The 18,120-nt window shown below is 41.7% G+C and overlaps 2 protein-coding genes across 8 annotated transcripts in view; both read right to left on the bottom strand.

Annotated features, from left to right (window-relative positions):
- LOC102903725 (disintegrin and metalloproteinase domain-containing protein 18-like) overlaps window positions 1-5,694 on the bottom strand; it is a 74,190-nt gene extending 68,496 nt beyond the window's left edge. For 3 of the 5 annotated variants that reach the window (XR_006064782.2, XR_013045387.1, XM_016001540.3), the window contains exons 1-2: window positions 5,580-5,691; window positions 4,954-5,030 (exon numbers count right to left, since the gene is read on the bottom strand). Coding sequence is in view for 1 of the 5 variants with exons in the window: in XM_016001540.3 (XP_015857026.1) it covers window positions 4,954-5,030; window positions 5,580-5,631 (129 nt within the window). In the remaining 4 variants the exon portion in view is untranslated. Of the gene's footprint in view, window positions 1-4,953; window positions 5,031-5,579 lie in introns of all 5 variants that reach the window. The other 2 variants (XM_016001541.3, XM_042262527.2) reach the window with 2 other exon arrangements.
- A 2,315-nt stretch (window positions 5,695-8,009) lies between these two features.
- Window positions 8,010-18,120, bottom strand: part of LOC102917459 (A disintegrin and metallopeptidase domain 3-like) — a 53,554-nt gene continuing 43,443 nt past the window's right edge. For 2 of the 3 annotated variants that reach the window (XM_016001535.2, XM_076553610.1), the window contains 5 exons: window positions 15,800-15,886; window positions 14,253-14,367; window positions 12,335-12,503; window positions 10,565-10,615; window positions 8,010-8,168 (listed from right to left, as the gene is read on the bottom strand). In XM_016001535.2, the coding sequence (XP_015857021.1) occupies window positions 10,576-10,615; window positions 12,335-12,503; window positions 14,253-14,367; window positions 15,800-15,886 (411 nt within the window). In that variant the 3' untranslated portion in view covers window positions 8,010-8,168; window positions 10,565-10,575. Of the gene's footprint in view, window positions 8,169-8,711; window positions 9,132-10,483; window positions 10,616-12,334; window positions 12,504-14,252; window positions 14,368-15,799; window positions 15,887-18,120 lie in introns of those variants that run through there. The other variant, XR_013045386.1, reaches the window with a different exon arrangement.

Raw genomic sequence — 18,120 nt, 5'->3', positions numbered from 1 at the left:
AACAAGCCTCCAGCAAATAGGAAGTGAAAGGTGAGGAGAACTCAAGAAAATTTGAAACGACAAAAGCAATAAAATGATTTTGTTTTTTTCCTGCATCTTCTGATTAAGTATTCCCCGTCAAATCTAACTAATGAAATGAATGAACACACTGATTACTAGCATCAGAAATGAAATCAGTGATGCTGATACACATGCCACAGACATCAAAGGGCAAACAGACAGCAGTACCTATGATGTGCACGAATAACTACAGTTAAATTAAATTAATTAATGCTACATCAATGGCACGACTCCATCAATATAGAACAGACAATTTTAAGAACTTTAGCCCTATTATGGAAAAGGCAAACAGTGAACAGTTTTACTAGAAAACTGTATCAAAATTTTAAGAAGTAACACAAATGTTTACAAAAGATGAGTGAACACTCTCCCATTCATCTTATGAGAATAGTGTTAGCCTAATACCCAGACCAAAGACTGGATTAAATAAAAGCTGCATGTGCCAGTGTCCTACACACACACCACACCACACACACACACACACACACACACACACACACACACACACACTTAACTAAACATTCACAAACAAAATTCACACTTTATAAACATGATCTCACACACCCTGACAAAGTGGAGTTGACTTCTTCAGGGGTGCACAGGTGGTTCATTATTTGAAAAAAAAAAAAAACAATGAACATTATCAGTTCATACGAATAGGTACCAAAGAAAAATCACACAAAATTGGTATAGAAAATGTATTTAGTAAAATTCAACACAATTCATGATAAAAAAAAAAAAAAACTACCAGGAACATACGGATATGGTAGATCTTCCTTAACTTTAAAGGAGCATTTTATGGAAGGAAAGAAAACAACCCCATAGCTGATTTTATTCATGATCTTGAAGGACCGTCCTTTTCTTCTGAGAACTGGAACATGCCAAGAAATTCTCAGTCCCACCTTTATTCAAACTAGTTCTAGAAGAGATTATTCATATCAGTAATAGTTCAAGAAAAAGAAATCAAAAGCCAAAATATTTCCAATCTCTAGATTAAAGAATAAGAAATAAAACTGTCACGAGGCGTGGTGGCATAGGCCTAGGCAGGAGGCTGTGGAGTTCAATCATCTCTTAAAGCAATACACACAGGACTTTTCATGAATGCTCACTGCAGTAATAAACAAACTCAAAGGCAGTCTATAGGAGTGGAAATTTGAAGAAAGATGATTGTCTATATGATGTTCCTAGCACGCATGCATACCACTAAAGAGGGACGTGACAATGAATACATAGCCACATTTTGATTGGCTCAAGAAGAGTGTTGGGATGTAGGAAGGACGACGTGAACTCTCGGGGCAACCCAGGATGAGCTGAGAGGCGGCACACCTAGCTTCTGTTATCTCATGCCCCAGTTGCAAACAACTTGGAACCAATAGGAACTTCTTTCAATTAGAAAAGGATAAAGAGGGTCCGGGAGGCCCTCGGTGCTGTGGCAAATACCACCATCATTTCGAATGGAGCATCCTCCAGTGCTGCAATGGGCCCCAGAGTCACCTGCACAGCTGCCTCATTATAGCCCCAGTGTCCTGACAGGCAGCATCCTTGTGAGTCCAGAAAGACTCTGAAAGTGTGCCCTGCTCTCAGGACCCGCAGAATAACCACACACCCCTGTGGCAGCCTCATTAGCATGGTCGTCCTCGTCTTTGAGAAAGAAAACTAACCCAGCAGAACATCTGGATCTACAAATGCCTCAACTGTCATGACATCTGTCCCACACGGAAACCAGGAGACTGTTCCACCTCTTGAGATCTGTACCTACTGACCAGAGCCCGAGCGGCTGGGGCAATCCTCTTCCCTGGGGAGCGGAACCATTGGTCAACTGCTTGCCAAGCCCTGTAGTCCATGCCACAAGTGTGCTGTGGTATTCTCAGTTTTTGCTGTCATTATGTCCCACTTCACCGAGCCTAAGTTGCTGTTGTGTTAGGGTGTGGTTCAAATGTCCCGATGCCCTAGTTTCCACTGTGCTCTGCTGCTTCCCAGTCCCCAAAGGGACAAACCCATGTCTAGACCAAGAAGAAGGAAGATATTCAAGCAAAATGGGAGCTGGGGTATGACTGATTGAGAGATGCTGACTGCCTGCCACGCAGGAGTCTTGGGCTGGGTCTCTAGCCCTTTGAAAGGGACAACAAAGATGGCCTCGATCCAGTTAGATCAGATTAGGGATGGCAGGGAATGATATATCATAAATTTAATATCTGATAAGAAATTTCCAAATTCCTAGACATGCATACCTTACCAAGATTAAATCTTGATGAAATTAAGAACCCTGAACAGAATGATAACAACAAATTGATTCAGTAATAAAGCATCCTGAGACCAATGAGACGGCTCTGTGGATAAAGCACTTCCTGGGCAGACCTCATCCAAATTCAGTCTTTGGAACCCATGTAAAGACAGAAGGACAGAACCAGCTGCTCCAAGTGGATCTCTGACCCTCATGTGGTGTGGCATACATGCCTTCATAACACACACACACACACACACACACACACACACACAGAGAGAGAGAGAGAGAGAGAGAGATAAAAATATAATAAAAATAAATGTAAAGCTTTTAGTGTATGTATGTTTTAGAGAGTAAGACTCAGCAAGTTAGGGTACCTGGAAACCAGAGTTCAATTCCCCAGCCCTAAATAGTGGAAAGAGGGAACCAACTCCTGTAAGTTGTACACACATGGGATGCACATGTACACACACACACACACACACACACACACACACACACACACAAATAAAATATTTTAAAAGAATTTCATTAGTCAGATTTTTCCCTTGTTATGACAAATATCTAAGAAAATTTAAAGGGAAGAATTATTTTTTTCCTCATGATGCCTGTGATGAATATTTCACTTCCAAATCATAATGTTCTTCCTTTTAAAAAAAAGTATCAGACCAGATGCCTCACTGTTTCATCCTACCACACATCTACAAAGTTTATGGAAATTCTTCTTAAATTATACCAAAAAACTGAAGAGGGGAGACTGTTTCCAAAGGTATTGTCCAACTGAGAATAACCATGATAATCAAACCAGACAACAGTGAGAAACAGAGACAGGGATAAAGGAATTACCAACCAAAACTCTGAATGAACGTATGTGCAAAAATCCTAAAATACGCTGGCAAGGCACATCCAGCCACACATTTAAAAAGATTATTCATTATAATCAAACGTGATTTATTGAAGTGATGCAGGAATAGGTCAACATACCTAAATCAATAAATGGGACAAAACACAAAGGCATGGCCAAAAATTCTATATCCTTCACAATAAACCAGAACAAACAAGATATGGAAAGGGTGCACATCAGCATATTCAGGACATAGACAGGGCTATGTACAATAATCCAACTGAGAAAACTGGGAATTGATCTACCCCAAGACCCAGCCATACCACTCTTGGGCATATACCCAAGGAATGCTCAATCATACCACAAAGATACAAGCTCAACTATGTTTATAGCAACATTATTCGTAATAACCAGAACCTGGAAACAACCTAGGTGCCCATCAACTGAAAATGAATTAAGAAAATGTAGTACATATACACAATGGAGTACTACTCACCAGAGAAAAACAATGACAGCATGAAATTTGCAGGCAAATGGATGGAACTAGAAAATATCATCCTGAGTGAGGTAACCCAGACTCAGAAGGACAAACAATGGTATGCACTCACTTATAAGTGGATACTAGATATAAAGCAAAGGACAATCAGACTGCAACCCACAGATCCGGGGAGGCTACCTAGCAGGGGGGACCCTAGGATGACTGTGGCTTATAATAAGTTTTGATTTTGCCCAACCACTGGGCAAGCTTTAGTGAAACATTTCACTATTTAGAATAAAAAATATGTACCATATCAAGCTGATGAAAGAATATGCTGGCTGTACTTTCAGGAGGGGAGGCTAAAATCTTTTTAGATTATGGATTAGCCTATAGAAAAATGTCTGCTATAATTAATCCAACTGAGGGCATTGTATTAACTGTGAAAACTTTGAAAGCTTTCTCTGTAAGGACTGGAACAAGATGAAGATGGCCACTTTTGTTATTATTTTTATTAAGTATTTGAAGTTCTAGCTAAAGAAATCAAACAAGAAAAAAAATGCAAATCATCCAAATTGAAAAAGAAAAAAGCAAATTGCTACTAACTGTAGATGACATGATTGAATATACAGATAGCAGTAAGATTCAATAAAAAATATTTGGTAGGAGAAATACATGAATTTAACTTTTTTTCAAAAATCGTTTCTGGAAGGAGACTCTATCACAGGAAAAGTCAGCTTCAAGAACTACAAACGAGGGCTGGTGGGATGGCCCAGGCGGTGAAGGGTCCTGCCTCCAGGCTTGACAATTTAAGCTTTGTCTTTAGGACTTCCAGGGTAGAGGGAGAAAGGTGGCCCCCTTCGATTTTCTCTAACCTTCACATAGGGACCCTGGCATGCACGCATCCAGTTAGATGCACACACACACACACACACACACACACACACACACACGCCCCTTTTTCTAACTTAATTCTACTTATGCTGACATTTGTTTAATTTTACACGTCTAAATTTTACTGCAAACCAATGTATTGTTTGGTGGCTACTAACAAAGCTTTGAATTTGCATGTTGGGTCATTCTCGTGCCCATTTTACATTAATATGTCTTACACTGATATTTTTCCCTACCAGAATAATTATTGGGAATTGTTCACTATTGACATTTAAGAACAAAAAAGGACTTTAGAAGGAGCTAGGAAAAGGGAAGTGGCCCGGAGACGGTGGTGGGGTGGGGGACTCGGAGAGAGAACTAAAAGGTTGTGCTCAGCACCTGTCTATAGCCAATGCAATGGTTAACACACGCTCACCCTCAGACCCAAGCAATGAGTAGGGAACCTGGATGACTGACCTTCCCTTCTGAAACTGCGCCCTTGGGTGGCTCTGTCTTCACTGGCACGGTGATATGCAGGTATATGCCTTCCGAATCTGCAACAAGAATTTGTATTTTGTTGTTTTAATTTTTTTTTTTTTTGCTTTGGTTTGTTTCCCGAATCCATAATGGTCCCATTCCAGCCAGTGTTCCTGAGCGCACCCGGAGCCCTAAAGCAGTCAACAAACTTGCTTGCCATAAACCCACTCTCTTCCTCCATGCACAACTTCCGGTGACATTCTAACGATCCATTGAAAATGATGTAGATATAGGCAAAAGACACGCCGTTCAACCCGGCCACCCTGTTCCTCCTCAGAATCATGCTGAGACCCGTGTCTCTCGGGGGTCTGGGGAGCAATCAGAGGGTGCTGCATCTCCCTCCGCAGGATGCAGGGACCTAGGAAGACCAGTCGGATTTCCTGTTGTTGGTCCAGACACAAAGACAGAGCAGAAGCCGCCAGATTACCCAGGGTTCACCTGGCCCGGGCTGGGGTGGGGCAAGATGGAGGAAGGGCATCAGTAGGAATCCAGGAGCACAGAGGTATCCGCTCTCATCAGCTCTGGGGAAGCAAAATGGAAGGAGTGGGAGGCTCGCAGGGCCTTACCGAGGCGGGCTAACAGCATGGCAAGTTCGACAAGTGTGAAGAGCAGAGGCATGGTTGGGTCGGGGTGCAGAAAGCACAGCCGAGCTCCAGACCGTTGGCAGCCGCCGAGGGGCACGTGGGCAGCGTGGGAGACCGCCCACCCAGGGCGCGTCTGAGGCTCAGGGCCTCCATCTGGCACAGAACGGACACCAGCTTCTAGCTCAGGCCCTCGCTCTAGGCATAAAAGTACCAACAAGCATAGCTTGTCTTGCTTGGCTGTTTTTGTTCTCTCCACTTCACCGGTTTTCTGGCATTTTTCTTGTATTATGATGGAAGACGAAAAGCAAGCTAGAAATGACACTTATTATCAACACGACACAGAAGTAAATAGAACTTGATCTTGGCAAGGCAATCATAAAGCATAAAGCGCTCCTCTCCTCTCTCCCTTTCTTGCTGTACTAGCTTATGATTGGCAGAGAGAAGGAATGCAATGTCTGTTTTGTTAACGGTGACTATCTCAAGGTTTCTATTGCTGTAACAAAACACCTCCACCAAAAGCAACGTGAGAATTTATCTCGTCTTGTAGCTCAGCGTCCATCATCTAGGGAAGTGAGGGCAGAAACTCAAGACAGGAACTGATGCAGAGGTCATGGAAGTGCTGTTTCCTGGCTTGCTTTCCACAAATTGCTCAGCTCATTTTTTTATGCCGGGCAGAACAACCTGCCAGGGGCGGGGTAGCAACACCCACAGTGCTCTGGGCCCTCCCACCAATCATCAGTCAAGAAAATGTACCACAGGCTTGCCCACAGGCCAGTCTGATGGGGGAATTTCCTCAATTCAGAGTCCCTTTTCCCACAGGACTGTAGCTTGAGTCAAAATGGTATAAAACTGGCCAGCACAGTGAGACCGTTACACTTGGAAATTGTAGAAATGGGAAGGGCGGCCAGGCAAGGTGGCCTTGAGAAGCTACCAGCCTACAGAGAAAGAGATGTGCTACTACCTCCTACTTTCCCAAGGATGTCCAACTCTACACACACAAAGTCCCTCTCTCCTGCATCCATGGCTCTCTCAAACCTGTCACTGTAGCACATCTTCCTGTAAGGAGTAACAGTGCCAACAGCCACAAAAATAGTAAGCTTAGGTCACAGTGAAAACTGAGCCCTTTAGGTTCTGCTAAGAACTAAGAAATTTTTACTAAAATAAGGCAGAGTCATCGTTACCATAATCCAATATTAATGGCAGTGAGGAAAAAGGAAATGTATAATTATAAAGGCTGAATAATACTGTGTTGGGTGGATGTTCTACACTTATCCATTATCAGTTGAGGGGTATTTGAAAAAGGTCTCTGCGATGAAGCTTGGATTATCTTTGCTTTTAGCAAAGGCTCTGGGTCATGATCAAGCTTGATGTTGATGAACAGTACACTGGCTCAGGCATCATGGTCAAGGTGTGGAGATGCAGAGGGGAATTCGGACCATAAAGACTGCCGCAAGCTGGGCATTGGTGGCGCACGCCTTTAATCCCAGCACTCGGGAGGCAGAGGCAGGCGGATCTCTGTGAGTTCGAGGCCAACCTGGACTACAGAGTGAGTTCCAGGAAAGTCGCAGAGCTACACAGAGAAACCCTGTCTCGAAAAACCAAAAAAAAAAAAAAAAAAAAAAAAAAGACTGCCGCAAGAAAATCACACACAGAAAGCTTGGCTCTTGGCTTCAGTGAGCACACAGCAGAGTTCAGGCTCACCAAATGTTACGAACAAAATTCACTACAGACACAACACAACCCAAGACTAGGTTGGTGAACCTGCTCGTTTTTTTGGAGTTACTTGCAGGACCAAGGCAGCTACATCAACCAGATGGCCCATCTCTGTGAGCTTGGTCCTGACTCAGGAAAGCTACATCCCTAGAATTCCTTGCCTGGCTTATGGGCAGCTAAAGAGAACCCTCCTCTTCCTCAGCAATCACCTACTGCTTAATAAACACAGGGAGGGGCCTCTGAGCCTTGCAACCTCTGAAAGTGTACTTCCGGAGTCATCTGCTCCTCTTGAGTTTTATGAGCCTGGTTCCTTCCATCAGGAGGAATGTTTCAATTCAGAAATAGCCACACAACCCCAAATCCCAAGAAATATTCTAAATCTCAGCTTTCAGGGAGCCAAAGGGCCATTATCAATACCTCTAACCAGGAACTCAGTCTAGAAATTCCTTTTCAAAGGAGAAAGGATGCTAGTGACGGTTTGCAACCTATAGGAAGTGCTCCCATCCATCAGATCTCCCTCCGGGCATCCTGAAACTTGACCTGATAGAGCAGGGGAGTGATTGGAGAGGAACAGGTTGGAGTGCTTGCTTGCTCTTGGCTTTGCCCCTTGGGTGGGAGCAGCAGTAGATAATGAACTATCCGCAGCTTAAAATGCTGATCTCCTCGGTTCGAAGGGAAGAATCACCAGACACAAGTCTGTAGACTTTCAGCCATAGATTTTATTTGGAGGGATGTAAAACTGAAATCTGTAAGCCACAGAAAAAGAGATAGGCTGGTTCTTGTTCTTGGATCAGCCCGCATCACAGAGAGTTTCCTGGTGGAGTCCTTCTATCATTGTGGCTTCAGTGTGCCTAACTCCTGTTGTAAAAAACAAACAAAAACACACACAGGAAGTAGAAAAGCTTCATTCGCATCATAATTTCCATCATTATAAAATTTTCATTGTTATCAAAAAGCTACCCAGTTTATAGCAGGCAACTATAGGTATAGAAACTTCACTAACATAATAAATGAATATAATAAGTCCATGACTGTACTCTGGCCTTCTCTGTCTAAGATCCACAGCATTTGCAAGGCTACAGGTTTTTCCCCCCAGTTTGTTTTGTATTTAACCACTTTGCAGTGGTTACATGAAAAGGTCATGTCATCAGATGGGCTTCATCTATCTCAACTGCAATTTTCTAAACTTTACGTGAGTGAAAGAAAACCATCTGGAAGGTAAGTCCCTATTGCTGAAGACATCATGCTCTTCAGACACAGGCTCCTCCCCCCCCTTCCCACCCACCCCCGCCCCCCTAGGCTCGCCAAAACTTGCTCTTGCTGCTTCGGAATTATTTTGACTACACCACCATTCACATGTAGGTAAATGAAGTTTCTCATCATGACACCTAAAACCTGTTTGTGGTTTTGGCTTATGATTCATTTGTGTTTATTTTCTTTCTCAGTATTCATAAACTCATAAGTCAATTTTTAGAAGAGTAATAAGAAAACAAACTTTGGACACATAAAGGGTCTATAAATTTCAATACTGAGAAAACTATATTTTTATTTGTCCAACTTCTTGGTTCTTGTTTGCTGCTTTGGGTCTGTTGTTTGGAGGCGGTGGTGGTGGTGTCTTCCTGATGTATGTCAATACACATTATTTTTTTCAGTGTTTTTGTTTTATGTTTTTTTTAAAACAGGGTTTCTGGATTTTTCTGTGTAGCCCTGGCTGTCCTGGAACTTGCTGTGTAGACCAGGCTGGCCTCGAACTCACAGAGATCCACCTGCCTCTGTTTTCCCCGAGTGCTGGGATTGAAGGCGTGTGCCACCACCGCCCGGCTTAGAATGTGTTTGTTAAGGAAATACATTCACCTTCAAAACTTCTCCATGAGCTAGCCTTACTACCCCTAGTCTGAAACGGTAGAGTAACATCTACACTTGCACCCCTACCAAAGTAGACTATTCACAAAATAAAATGAAACAATCCTTTTTGAGCATTTAAAGCAGAAGTTTGAATTCTCGGTGGTACAGTGAGTCTTGCCTTTTATTCAAAGTGAGAGAGACGTGGATGGCCTCTAAGGACACTACTGAGGTTTTCTTCTCTTTCTTTCCTATCTGCTTCATGGCTTCCAGCTCTGTCAGCAAAACTGTCATCCTTGCCAGTAACCAAGCAATCTGGCTCACTTTCTCATCTGGGGTATTCATGTGTTGGAAGGCTACTCCTTAAAGTGTGCACCCAGATAATTCTGCGAGCTGTGTGTCTGCGGAGTACACACCGGCAGCAGACAGTTGCCACCTCTCCCACTACCTCTGATGTCATCTGGGTACCCGGTTCGAACATACTGCCAGGATATGGGCAAGGGGATGGGTGCTGAGATGTTTACAATTTTAAATAAGAAATTTCAGTCTTGCTCTGTCTCCCACTGCCCCACCCCAATGTGGAGTGACAGATGAGGATACAGCAATCTGCTTACTTAGTAGAGTCAGGTGTAAATCAATGGCAGATACGCAATTGGATGGATATTTGAGGTGATGCTTTGTTGAGCTTTGGAATTTTTCTATTTGTTCAGATGTGGTATATTAAATCTCCTTAATTTTATATAAGCAAAGAAAAATTTTGTAAAGTGTATGTGGATATCTCTTTTAACTTGTCTTATCATAAAAGAATTGTCTTTCTGGTTTGCAAGAAGTTGCATCCTGTCATCTCTTCCGGTCCTCCCATCAACGTAAATTCCACCCCTTGTTTCCAGGTATATTGTAGGGATTTGTGTGTCAAGTGGGTTCTGACAGAACTTGAGAGGCACGTGTGCCTTAAACTACACTGGCACAATTTACTGACATTCTGTAAGCATGAGGCATTGTTACAACTTCTTGTATCTACTTCTTCCTTTCAAAAGCAGAGTCACAATTCCCATAGAGTCTCAGTGATGAAGAAGAATGTGTAAATGTCAGAGGACAAGCTCCCGTGCATTTGCAAATTAGACGCTTAAATGAAGAGGTGTGTTTGTTTGTAAATGCTTTAAGAAAATACTGAAAATCCCTTTAAAGAGATTTCTTATAAAAATCTGATTGCTGGCAGTTTGCATTGAAGCTTTCCAAACCAATGAAAAGGAATACTAAGAGCAAATGCTTTCCGTTGGCCTTGTCGGGGCATGCAAAATGAGCGGTTAGGAGTCTGCATGAGGGGATACAGAAACAGCTCTGCACGCAGGCTGAGGGGCGGCTCTCGGCGTCTAGTTACAACATCTCGTCAGTATTTTGTCTTCAGTCACCTTTGATGCTGTCACTGGTGGCTGCCTTTTTCATTGTCTTCTAAAATCGATCTGTACAAAAAAGATAGTATTGTTCTCAGTATCATAGAACACTGTCGTTTAGGGGAAAAAAAGTCACAAAAAGTGTCAAGAGCCTGATTGAGGCTAAATGATCAATGACTATGTGTCGATACCCCCCTCTGCAGGTGACAGCCAATCAGTGTCCGGGCTTTTCAAATCTTAACTTTCAAAGACTTTATGCACTCTTCTGGGTTGTTATTTATTTGTTTGTTTATAGTTTTGGATTTCACGACTAACAGTCTAACCATTGTTCCACTCTATCTTCTATCTTGTCTACGTGGGAATTGATGAGATATTAAAATACTCATCAAAGCAGCTGTTAATATTTGTATACATCTACATATACGTCTTCAAGTCCTTGGCCCTCTCTAGCTTTGTTTCCATCAATCTACTATACATAATTGTTTAGATGGATTTAACCTTCATTAATGAGGCTCCTAATAAGATCTTTCAACTACATTTAGCAACATTAGTGGCATTAGAGAGCCTCTTCGATTCCTTATAACACACTAGGATAATACACTAGGCCTGCCATTGTAGTGTTCAAGGTCCTCCTGGGCCACATATGGTGGCCTAGGTTTGAACACCTATCCAGGGAATCATCAACTCAAGTAGAGCACAGGTAACTTTAGGTGATTTTTGCATTCTTCTTTGCTGCTCCATCTGGAGAATATGACCTAAAAGGTTGCGAGCATGGATAGATGTTTGGTAATCTGTTTGAAAATGGAAACAGAAGGACTTGCACCAATGTGCTGGTCAAAAGCAGGCACAGCAATCACCATCCATGGAGTGCAGAGGACCCCACTCCTGTGCCTTGGGCCCCACTAGAATCTGTCCTCTTGCTAGCCTGAAACCACCATGTTTCCTAACTGTGGCACTTCTTCCACCCGTCAAAATTTCTGGTAATTATCCAGAGTTTCCCCAAATGTCCCAACAGTACAGGTTGTCGTTTGATATGATGACTCTGAAACAATCTGATGATTTTACAGATGTCTACATAAATCATCAGGAACAGTGCCCTGAACTGAACTAGTTGCTGCCACCTCCTCGCCTAATCTTGGAACTAGAGATGGCGCTGGAAATTAGGCATCGTTGTGTTCTTACGGGATGGGACTACAAGACTCGCTGTTTACCCTTGCTTCAGCAAATCTGCTTTCCCTGAACCGCCACCAAACAAAGTGTAGCTTGCACTGAAGTTACGGCTCAGACAAAGGCTGCACAACCCCTTAACTGCAGTTTAGAACCACACATACGATATTAACTGCATGCACATTCTGGAGCAGTGTTCCCGGCCGTGATCTGCCTTGTTCTGAACTCCCATGCCTCTTGCCTTCTACATATTCTACGCCCAGATCTGCTCCCAATTTGTCTCCACTGGTCCCCTGGGTGTAAAAATGACTTGCAATGTGAGGACACTTGGATGGCCTGGGAAAGCAACTTAACCTTCTAAATTAATTACAGCTCATGAGGTTTTTCATTTAACAGGTCCTGAGGATTTACTGGGTTGCTCCAATCATCTTTGGCACATCAAGACATGAAAGGATGCCCGTCAGAAAATTGAAATAAGCTTTGGTATATCCTGGAAACCTTTTGCTTAGTAGTTCTAGCAGTTCGCCTAATTAACCATCCATCCAAAAAGCCATATTTACATTACTTAACTGGGTTCAAATGCTTCCCTGGTGAATTTTTCATAGTAATGTGTTCACTTACCCTCCAGTCACTACAGTCTCTTCCTTGTGCTGGGATTCCTTTGTGATATTCTGCTTAATAACACAGATGGCAAACATGACGAGGAAAGGCAGGAATACATAGAAACTGATCAAAAGTCCCTTTTTATAGCGAGCACCACGCTGCTTGACAATCAAAGGTGTGCTTTTCTCTGAAAATGGAAAGTACCATTGAACTTTTCAAAAAACCATGATTGACACAGACCAGTGAGTGACTGGAATTACTGTTTTGTCCGCTCTGGCTTCTCAGTTTTACTTTTGTAGACTGTTGGTTCACTTTGAATTAATGTTTATGTACGGTCTATGAAGTCAAACGTCCCTTTGTGTGGAACTATTTGGTCTCTTAAATCAGAGAGATAAACAACACGTATCTTAGCAAGAAAAGATGTGGTCTGGAGATATATATATATATATATATATATATATATATATATATATATATATATATATACAATTTTTTTACTTTACTTTTATTTTATTCTGTTGTTTCAAAAATGTGCCCCCTTTGATTGGATTGTCTGTGGGTTTAAAAGCGTTCCGCTGTTTTACAGCTGTTCTGTTTTTGAACCTTTTCAGCTACATCCTCTCAATGACTTCCCTTGCTCACAACCCAGACCCTTTCTCTCTTTTTCATACTTCACGGTCTTTCCTCCGCTCCCTATTCACTTTCTAATTACATTTTTCTGGTGCTCCAGTTACTCTAACAATAACTCGCTCCCTCTTACTTACCTTTCTGTCCTCTACTTTTTTCTTTACTTAAATAATAACCCATAGTCTTAGCTCATTTCTTCTAAATCTTACCATTAGTAACTCACATCTTAAGATGTGCTACAGATTATCTTTGTACCTTTATTCCCCCCCAAGTTAGTGGAGATGGATAGAAGATTGTTGATAATTAACTGACTTTTACTGTATCTTTACTAGTGGACATATCTATCTATTGTGGTTACTTCTGTAGTTAATATTCTACTCTGAGGAGCTGGAGAGATGGCTCAATGGTTAAGAGCACTGGCTGCTCTTCCAGTGGTCCTGAGTTTAATTCTCAGAAACCACATGGTGGCTCACCACCATCTGTAGTGAGATCTGGTGCCCTCTTCTGGTGTGCAGGCATACATGCAGGCAGAACACTGTATATACAATACATAATAAGTAAGTCAATCTTAAAAAATCTACTCCAAGTTGTATTAGAAGCATTGCCTGGCACCCTGAAGGCTTGAGTATAGAGCTATACCTCAAGTCAAGAAAGGAACAGTGCCTCAAGCTTCCTGAAACCTAGCCATACACGAACATTGCCACTGAAATAATGTGGGTTATTAAAAAAAATTCCAATCAGTGGCCTAAACCCAGATGCCTAGGTCTCAACACAGAACCAGAAGAAAACATGAAAAAAACAGGAGTAGAAAAAAATCTTACTACTAATTCCATAGTGATGGATTATGATGAGAGTGCATTAGATAAACTGCCAAGGAAACCATACAAAAGACAGGGCAGGAAGAACGTAAGAGCCAGAGGATGGAAAGTGTGGTGAAGCGCCATCTTCTGAGCCTGGAATGAGTGTTACATTCACAAACTCCCTGTAACTATGGTTACCTGCACAAAACCTGTACCAGATCAGTCAATGTTCCAGCACTCAGTGCTTCTTGGATCTAGTTAGGTACAATAAAAAGAAACAAAATAAAAAGAAGGCCATGACAAAATTAGAGGAGGTTTGTTAAACAGTCACACTTCTAGATTAGATTTAAAAGAGCCTCATGGGGTTCTATAAATTTAAGTGACGTCAAGCAAAGTAGAAACATCAGCTTCTCAGTTGTACTCCTCAAATGCCAAGTCTTCAACGGCCACAGCAACCAGCTGAGATGGAGCGTACTTACACACATGTGGACCCCTCTCTGAACACTAACCGAAGGGTAGCCAAAATCCGTCATCAAAGCTTCCTCCTGGAGATGAAGGTGTCATGTCACACTCTGGAGGTGCATAGCCAACATCACAATGACAGTTGTGTAGAGTGTTGCAAACCTAAAACCAAACCCAAGTGAAAAATGAGCAAACCCTGAGTGTTATATATAGAAAAGTCATTTATTATCCATAATTGGGGTGTGTAAATTAATCAACTCTTGCAATTTAGTTTACGTAGTTTTAAAATGAAAGTAAAAATAGTAATGATCCAATAAATGTGCTTACATTAGGTTTTTAAAATTCTATCTTTTTGTTGGTCATGTTTCTAAATAGAAGTTATAATATTCTTGATATAATTGAAATGACTAGTTAGAAAGATAGAGCAACTTTGAAGTTAGAGAATATAAATTGGTGGTAATTACAATTTATTATTAATTTAGACGAAAAAAAAACCCGCTGTGATGGGAGAAAACTTCTATGGAAGGTGAAAGAAAATATTTCAAAGGAGCCATTGGACCATAGGCAAATATTAACTCACACAGAGGACTAGAAAAATGCTTGCAAAAATAAAAACGAGGCTCAGGAGTGGAGGAGTCAGCCCCACAGAAAGTGAAGTGAGTGAGTTAAACTAGGTGAATTCCCATTCGATTGCTATCAAAAGCACGGGTTTTGAAGAAGATGCCCTGCTGACGCATTTTAAACAAATGCATGCTGGGAAAACTTCCAAACTCCCATAACTCACCATGTAATTTCACAACAACTGGGGAGGTGGAAATACCAGGGACAGGTATGACAGCTAGAGCTGAAACACTAAAGTCTAACTATGTGGCATTAACAATGCATTCAGCATGTTGGAAGAGATGGCACAGTCTCACCAGAATATGAGGAAATGTAGGTTCTCATGTTCTCGTGCAATGCTGTGTAAGTACAAAACTCCCAGTATTTCTTAAAGAGAATGAAAATGTTACCTATATTTGGCTCATTAGATTTCATTGCTCATAATTTGGGGAAATGGAGTCATTTGAATATATAACCATAACTTTTTTTTCAGTATTCCTAATAGTTACATATTATTAGAAAGACTATAAGTGTGTGAATTCATGAGGGCAGCATAGAAGACACAGGAGAGGAAATTAACTGAGGTCGTTGAAAGACAAACCTAATCTGAGTAGATGGGAAATTCTGATTTCTTAAATGCCAGACAGGTAGTAATGTATTCATTAAAATAAACAGTGTCTGAGCACCTTCCTTCCCAGAAAGCCCACAGATACATGGGTGCGCCATATATGTACGGTGCTTGATAATACACTGTGACATGTTAATAATCAAACATTATGACAATATTTCACACTCTATTTGAGCTTATTTGCTCAGTTGGCCTGTAACAGTCTAATGGTGCATATGAGTCAATAGTACAATCTGCATTCCTTATTTAACTGAAATTTTCGAAAAGGAATGTCCACATCAAGTAACTCTGAACCTGGTTATTCTGGAAAAGGTTCATTGATGTGAATTGAGATGATCGTATTAAAAAAACAAAATGGTTACCCACCCCATTTCCTTGGCACTTTTTCTCAGAGTCGCATTGTAAAGTTCCTCTGTAGGCATGCACACGTAAGCACCGCCCTCGGATACAAGCCTGAAAAGCATAGCAAAGCTAAATGTGCTAAAAGTAAGCAACGGTGGGCAAGCACAAAGTCTAGCTGAAGAGTTCTATCTGCTACAAAGATTATGTACAGGAACAGAATATGTACAATGGGTTGATCTACATTTCATAACACCCAGGCATTCTAATGAAAGCAGGGTGTGCCCGCGTCCTTCATAGGGTTTGCATTTTGAGAGTGAGATGCAATTTTGTTCCCCTTGGAGCAACAGAGCTATCCACATTCACAACGACGACGAGTTGGCATGAGAAGAAACGCAGCCAGCTTGTGCCAAGACCAGAGCTCCTTGCTCACATTTTTCCCACCACCAGAGACACTCTTATCTTTTGCTTTAGCATGGAGTGAGTTACAGAATCCCTCCACCTATCAGTTGAAATCATCTATGAATGCAGGACTGTGCAAACCTTCCTCACAGGTTAGGATGATGCAATCACTTCTTAGAGGAAATACTCAGTTGACATTGGACTCTGCACTCAGGTTAGAATTCCTCTACCCAAAGTCTAACTTCATTTGAATGTCTTTTGATGTGTTTTCTAAGGGGAGTGGCTGACTTTTTCCAAATGATCTGATGGAGTGTTTCACATGGGACGAACAGTCTTTGTTAGAGAGAGAAACTGAGGCACAATTTTTAAAAAGTTTAATGTAAGTAAAAGGTGAAATTGGTAAACTGGGCAGCTCCACACCGTAAGTGACTCGGAAGCTGCAGGGAAGAAGGATGGAGGGAAGCTTTTATAGAAAGGACACACTGGATTTGATGGGCTGAAGGTCTCTAGTTCTATTATTTGTTTTATGCTTTGGGATGTCCTTAGTCAGATGATGGAAAGTTAGCTAACTGCTTCTGCTTGTTTTAGCTTAACTTTTCAATCATAGGCATTTATTTAAAAAAATACCTCAAAGTTATATTTTGCTTGTTTTTGCAAATCAAACAAGCTTAATATGTCACTTGGAAGCCTTAACTGGCTTTGCACCCTCTGGGACTCTCTCTCTCTCTCTCTCTCTCTCTCTCTCTCTCTCTCTCTCTCTCTCTCTGTGTGTGTGTGTGTGTGTGTGTGTGTGTGTGTGTGTGTGTGTGTGTGTGTGTAAATTATGTATATATGTGTATGTAAGAGAGTGTTGTGATGTGCAATTTAGTGCAATGTCTCCAGAGGCCAGAAGAGTTATGAACCGGCAGACGCTGGTGCTCGTTAGAGCAGTAACTACCATTAACAGCAGCTGAGCTATCTCTCCAGCCCTTGGTCAGAAATCCCCATCCCTCATGTTCATTTTAATTTAACATCCTAAAATTTCTATTATCTTTATTCATAATTCTGTGTCACTAAAGGCATTTCCAAAATGAAGCTTGGAATGAAAAATCATTTTATATTTTGCAAATGCTCTAAGTTATTTGACCAATCTATAATTGGTATTTATTGTGTCTTAATTTTTTTCTAAGCCACCTTCTTAATGTCTAACAATTAGTTTAACACTGCTCTATTAAAAACACATAATGTTGGCTGGGCGGTGGTGGCGCACGCCTTTAATCCCAGCACTCGGGAGGCAGAGCCAGGCGGATCTCTGTGAGTTCGAGGCCAGCCTGGGCTACCAAGTGAGCTCCAGGAAAGGCGCAAAGCTACGCACAGAAACCCTGTCTCGAAAAACCAAAAAACCAAAAAAAAAAAAAAAAAAAAACACATAATGTCTATTACTATTAGAAGAGCAAAAAACTCGTCAGGATAATAGAATCTCTGGGCTAGGTGGAGAACTAACATTCCAGATGGCTACGGCCAATGCTGGGTTAAGAATCATCCCTAGGAAGGGGTTACTCAACTTAGGGCATAGAAATAAGTGGAGTAATGTTTCCTATAATGAGACATAAAACTTTCCCTACCCAGAATCCCAGCCCCTGGTGCATTAACTTGTGGGCCACAGCCATGTAGGGTTTTAAGTCTGCCTGCTTTTCTGAATTAACCTTTTCCCTTTCTTCTTGCTCTCTTCTAAGCATGCTTTCCTTCAGTTGGCTTCCCCCTTGTTCCTGTGAAGCTTCCTCCTTGCCATGAGGCTGCTTGTCCACCATGTGTCTGACCACCCAGCGTAAATGGCATGGCTTTTTCCTCTCTTCTCTGCTGCTGCTGAAGTCTTGCAGCTTGCCTGCCCTGACATTTCTCCTTTAAACATTAATAAAATGGTCCTTGAGCTCCCATTTGAGCCCTTCTTAATTTTTTTTATTAGC

The sequence above is a fragment of the Peromyscus maniculatus genome, chromosome 17 (assembly GCF_049852395.1).
Source record: "Peromyscus maniculatus bairdii isolate BWxNUB_F1_BW_parent chromosome 17, HU_Pman_BW_mat_3.1, whole genome shotgun sequence".
NCBI lineage: Eukaryota > Metazoa > Chordata > Mammalia > Rodentia > Cricetidae > Peromyscus > Peromyscus maniculatus.
The sequence above is the reverse complement of the archived record's forward strand: the minus strand, read 5'-3'. Positions and strand labels throughout refer to the sequence as shown.